The 6,000-nt window shown below is 59.7% G+C and overlaps 1 protein-coding gene across 3 annotated transcripts in view; it reads right to left on the bottom strand.

The window, feature by feature from the left end:
• The window catches only part of MICALL1 (MICAL like 1), a 34,392-nt gene extending 29,195 nt beyond the window's left edge, over positions 1–5,197 (bottom strand). For 2 of the 3 annotated variants that reach the window (XM_039463093.2, XM_039463092.2), the window contains exon 1: positions 4,798–5,196. In XM_039463093.2, the coding sequence (XP_039319027.1) occupies positions 4,798–4,943 (146 nt within the window). In that variant the 5' untranslated portion in view covers positions 4,944–5,196. Of the gene's footprint in view, positions 1–4,797 lie in introns of all 3 variants that reach the window. The other variant, XR_012515433.1, reaches the window with a different exon arrangement.
• Positions 5,198–6,000: the final 803 nt, after the last annotated feature.

Here is a 6,000-nt window from a genome sequence, read left to right on the forward strand (position 1 = left end):
TCTATGGCTGAAAACAGCAGCCCTGACTGCCAGAGACAGGCGGGCAGAGACATGGGCAGGCCATGCCGCCTCTGAGGGCTGAATTCCCATGTGACCCTGGAGCTGGGGGGATCAGCTTGTCCTTCCAGCATTCATTGTCCCATCTGCAAATCAGGGAAAGCACTAGTGCCACCTCCCAGGCTGATGGAGAGCCGGGGTGGAGTCCCAGCTTGGTAAAGGGCAGGCCTGGAAGAGAAGAGGGAGCTGGGCAAGCACAGCCCCCTCCTCCTGCCCCCAACACTTTTCCAGGCAGGGGCCAGGGACTGTGAACCCTGGGCAGGAAAGAGTCGCTTGAGGACCCCCAGAAGGAATCTGGTGCCCCAGGGCTAGGTGGAGCAGGGAGAGGGAAGGTGAGTATGTCTGAGCACCAGCTCCCTTCCGCCACTCTGAGCAGCCCGCTGCCTTCTCCCCTGGGCTGTCTCCCTAGCTCCGCTTTTCTGCCACTGCCTCAGAGTTCGACCGACCTTAGCAAGCTGTTTCACCACTCAAAACCTCAGTCTCCCGGTCCAGTCCAGTCTGTGCCACCACAACAGAGCGAGGGAACACCACACACACCACACACACCCCCCACACCACACACACACACCCCCCACACCACACACACACACAGTGGTACCCAGCCCCCAACACAGGCTTGATCCAAGACCAAATGAGACAAAAGCAACTTGTCTCAGCCATTTATTTCGGTCACCCCAGCAGTGTTCCTAGAAGGCTGGGGTCACATTCTGCCCACTCTGTGCTCCCAACTCCCTACACAGCTCCCCAAATTTAGAAGACGCTCAGTCAATGTTTGTTGAATGAATCAATGCTGAAAACAGTGTGAAAACTGTAAGAAACTCCAGGATCCTGCAGGTTTTCTTCCAACTTCTCCCACCCCCATTCTCTGTCCCTAATTAACATCTGTGTTTTGGTAACACATATATTTTCTGAGAGTTTTCAGAGGCCCAAGGAGTTCTACTCGGCTCTGGGGAAGATGAAGGACACAGAAATGAAACCCACATGGTCCTTGCCCTCAGAGGAGCTTAAGCCTGTCTGGATTTCGGGTGGTGCCGAGGGATGGCCCAGCCCCCACAACCCTCACCCCAGCAGAGCCCTGGCCAACTCTGGGTTAACCGAGGCAGGTCCCACAGCCCCAGAAGCCTGAACCACTTTAGGAGATGATTCTTGCCCTCACCGTAGGCCACCTCTACTCTCACGGAGATCCTCCCAACCCACCACTGAGGCCTTCCCTATACATTATGTGGACCTCAGCGTCTCTCCTGTGCAACGGGCTGGCAATGTTGCAACTGATTCCGTGGACATGATTCTGGATCTCAGGAGGGGAGCCATCCTCCCCTGCACACTTTTTCCACCGACAGCCCTCCCTTGCTTAAAAGCCACATGGCTGGGCCGGGCGCTGTGGCTCACGCCTGTAATCGCAGCACTTTAGGAGGCCAAGGCAGGAGGATCACCTGAGGTCAGGAGTTCGAGACCAGCCTGGCCAACATGGTGAAACCCATCTCTACTAAAATCTACAAAAATTCGCCAGGCATGGTAGTGTGAGCCTATAATCCCAGCTACTTGGGAGGCTGAGACAAGAGAATCGCTTGAACACAGGAGGCAGACATTGCAGTGAGCCGAGATCTTGCCATTGCACTCCAGCCTGGGTGGCTGGGCGCAGTGGCTCATGCTGTAATCCCAGCACCTTGGGAGGCCGAGGCAGGTGGATCACGAGATCAGGAGATGGAGATCATCCTGGCCAACATGGTGAAACCCCATGTCTACTAAAAATACAAAAATTAGCCAGACATGGTGGTGTGTGCCTATAATCCCAGTTACTAGGGAGGCTGAGGCAGGAGAATTGCTTGAACCTGGGAGGCGGAGGCTGCAGTGAGCTGAGATTGCGCCACTGCGCTCCAGCCTGGCAACAGAGTGAGACTAAAAAAAAAACAAAAACAAAAACAACCAGGTGCAGTGGCTCACGCCTGTAATCCCAGCACTTCGGGAGGCTGAGATGGGAGGATTACGAGGTCAGGCATTCCAGACTGGCCTGGCCAACATGGTGAAATCCCATCTCTACTAAAAAAAAATACAAAACAAATTAGCTGGGCATGGTGGCATGTGCCTGTAATCCTAGCTACTCAGGAGGCTGAGGCAGGAAAATGGCTTGAACCGGGAGGTGGAGGTTGCGGTTTGCCAAAATCGTGCACTCCAGCCTGGGCAACAAGAGTGAGACTCCATCTCAAAAAAAAAAGAAAGAAAGAGCCGGGCGCGGTGGCTCAAGCCTGTAATCCCAGCACTTTGGGAGGCCGAGGCGGGTGGATCACGAGGTCAAGAGATCGAGACCAGCCTGGTCAACATGGTGAAACTCCGTCTCTACTAAAAAAATACAAAAAATCGCTGGGCGCGGTGGCTCAAGCCTGTAATCCCAGCACTTTGGGAGGCCAAGGCGGGTGGATCACGAGGTCGAGAGATCGAGACCATCCTGGTCAACATGGTGAAACCCCATCTCTACTAAAAGTGCAAAAAATTAGCTGGGCATGGTGGCATGTGCCTGTAATCCCAGCTACTCAGGAGGCTGAGGCAGGAGAATTGCCTGAGCCCAGGAGGCGGAGGTTGCGGTGAGCCGAGATCGCGCCATTGCACTCCAGCCTGGGTAACAAGGGCGAAACTCCGTCTCAAAAAAAAAAAAAAAAAAAAAATACAAAAAATCAGCTGGGCATGGTGGTGCGTGCCTGTAATCCCAGCTACTCAGGAGGCTGAGGCAGAATTGCCTGAACCCAGGAGGCGGAGGTTGCGGTGAGCCGAGATCGCGCCATTGCACTCCAGCCTGGGTAACAAGAGCAAAAATTCCGTCTCGGAAAAAAAAAAAAAAAAGAAAGAAAGAATGACAGAAAGAGCCATGTGCCTAAGACATGGAGAAGCTGAATATAAACCAGGCGGCCTTTACTTTGATGTCAACAGGCTCAGGCCCACCAAATGGCTTCACTTCACACCCAGGTCCCCTCCCACATGGGACTGTCCCTGCTTCCTGCCTCACTACTGCCCCTCAGACAGAATAGAAGACCCCTGGGGCCCTCCCTTCCAATGACCAGGTACAACTCTGGTGCCCTTTTCCTCTGTCCTTCTAGCCCCTGCTCGAGCCTGGGCAATGAGGCATCAACCTTGTGCCTCCATTCGTATGGGTGTCACATGCCCCACAGCGGGCAGCGGCCCACCTACATGACCGCCTCATCTTGTTCCCTTCTGTATCCACAGCCCTGAAATCCTCTCCTCCAGGGCCCAAGCCGCCACCCACAGACACAGGGTACATACAGGTAAACCAGGTGCACCCATACCATGGAATCCAGAGGCAATCCTTTAGAAGCCCTCCCACATGGGCAGTGGCTCCCACCTGTCATCCCAGCACTTTGGGAGGCTGAGGCAGGCAGATCACTTGAGGTCAAGAGTTTGAGACCAGCCTGGCCAATATGGTGAAACCCTGTCTCTACTTAAAAAAGTACACAAATTAGCTGGGCACGGTGGTGTGTGCCTGTAGTCCCAGCTATTCAGGAGGCTGAGGCAGAAGAATCACTTGAATCTGAGAGGCAGAGGTTGCAGTGAGCCATTGCACTCCAGCCTGAGTGACAGACTTGAGACTCCATCGCAAAAAAACAAAAAGAAAAGAAAAAGCAGCCCTCCCACATGCCGCCCTTGGACAGTGCGAATCTGGAGGTGGAACAGGCACACAGAAAGCCTCCATCTGCCAGGCTGGGGGTGCCCGGCAAGAGGGCTGCAGGCAACAGGGGCAGGGATCAGGACTCCTTTCCCTGATTCACAGGTGAGACCTTAAGTGCAAGGAATGGCAACAGATAAACTTTCACCCAGTGTTTTATGAATGAATGAATGGATGAATGCAAGGAGGTTCCAGGACTCAAGGCAGAGAGAGCAAAGACAGAGGCTCCAAGTCAATTGTTCTATGGTGTCTGAATGCATTTTCCCACGAGAACCTCACTGGGCAGGCAGCTCTGGGCAGGAAGGGGCCATTTCACAACTTGCAGCAGCCGGTTGGTGTCTGCCAATCGGATCCTAGGAGTCTTCCCAACATCCCCCGTCCTGACTCCTCTTGCGTGCCCTACCTGCGTGCCCCACGGAGGAGGGCAGCAGGGGCATCCAGCACACACCCGAGAGCCAGGGCTGCCTCCTAACTGGGAAGGCGTGGGCAAAGCACAGGGTCTGCCCATCCATTCAAGCAACACCTGTTAACGAGGTTGCCTCTGTGCCGGGAACTGTGCTGGTGTCTGGAGACGAGATCCCATTTGGGGTCAGAGAAGTGAGGGTTCACCTGGATACCCGGAGCCAGGGGCCACCCCGAGTGGGCAGCCTCAGGGAAGGGCGGCCCGGCGCGCCCGTGGAGAGGAGTTTGGGGCAGGAGAGGCCCAGGGCCCCAAAGAGGGCTCAATACCCCTTCAAAGAGGTTCCAGGCTTAGGGGTTCAGTGATCCTAGGCGGAAATCAGCGCTCTGTGGGCGGGGCCCATGCCCCTCGCGGAGGGACCGGCCTGGGAGGCGGGTTCCGGGTCCCACAGGCGGGGACAGGACGGCCGGATGGGGGAGGGGCGCCCCGGCCGGGGTCTCAGGGACCCGCAAGGCGTCCGGGGCCGTCAGGGGATGGGGTCGGCGTCTCCCCGTTTGGGGGCGGCGCCTGGCGCCGCCCGAGCTTCGCGTCACTGAGGGGGGCGGCGGTCGCGGCCCCGATCCGCCCCGCGCCGCCCGCCCGCCCGCCGGGGCCCCGCACTCACAGCAGGTCGGGCCGGTGCCGGTGCAGGATGGCGCAGAAGGCCAGGCCGTCCCGGAAGGAGCTGCTCAGGTCGCGGATCTCCACGCCGCGGTAGCCCTCGCACTGGCGGCGGCACCAGGCCAGCAGCGCGCCCCGCGGCCCCGCCATGACCCCGCGGCCCGCCCGGCTCCGGCTCCGGCTTCGGGGCCCCGGCTCGGCCGGGACGGCGGCCGCCGCGCGGACCCGGTTTCCGGCTGCGGCTGCAGCTGCGGCTCCGAGCTCGGGCGCCGACCGGCGGGGCGCGGGGCGGGGCGGAGGCGGGGCCGCGGTGTCCTCGCTCGGGCGCCCCGCGCCTCTGCCCCGACCTGCCCGAGCAGCGCCGCCGCGTGGCCCGGCCCGGCCGGCCGCCGCCTACTCCCCGCTGCCCGCTCGCCTCACTGTGGGCCGGCCGAGGGCGCGGGCGTCCTGCCGCCTCCGTCCCCGCCCCAGGCGTGCCCCACCCAGCGGCGGCTCCGCCCCCAGCGCCGAGCCCACCCCTCAGAAAACGGGCCGGCCCCCCATCGCCGGTTCCTCGACGGCGCCGACCCCCCCTTGCTCCACTGGGTGCCCCCGAAGCCCCCACAAACGCCGCAAGCGGGCCCCTCCCCACGATGACTTCACCGCCGCCGCCGCCGTGCCGCCCACCGGGAGCCCGCCACCCTTCGGAGGCGGGACACCTCGTGCCCCCATCCGGCCTCCTCCCCGCTCCTAAAGATCGCGAATCCCCCCTTTCACTGCTAGCTTGAAACTTTGAGGAGGCAGTTCCCCTGCAGACCCCAAAGCACAACGACTGCCACCAGCTTCCCTCACCTCGGCTCCCCACCCTAAAGCACCGCTGGGCTCCTGGAAGTTCTCAGGTCCACCATCCCCTCCCCCTTAGCTTGAGGGAGACCCATGTGCCCCTCCTCCATCAGCCCAGGTGTCGCCTCGGTGGTTCTCTGAGCTCTCCTCGGCCGCTGTGTAAGCTCAGGGATCTCGCTCCTCCCCACTCCCCATGGCCAGGTCTCTGCAGCCATGATTAGTGTGATGGTGGTTGGACTCCTAAGGGAAGGACTGAGGCCAAAGAGACCCCTGCCTGGGAGGCAGACAGGCCGTTCACATCCGGCCCTGGAACCTCCAAGACTCATTGTCTTATCTTTGCCCTCTTCAAGACCCTGGCCAGCCAGTCCACGCTTCCAGCTGGCTG

This window comes from Saimiri boliviensis, chromosome 21 (genome assembly GCF_048565385.1).
Source record: "Saimiri boliviensis isolate mSaiBol1 chromosome 21, mSaiBol1.pri, whole genome shotgun sequence".
NCBI classification, from domain to species: Eukaryota; Metazoa; Chordata; class Mammalia; order Primates; family Cebidae; genus Saimiri; species Saimiri boliviensis.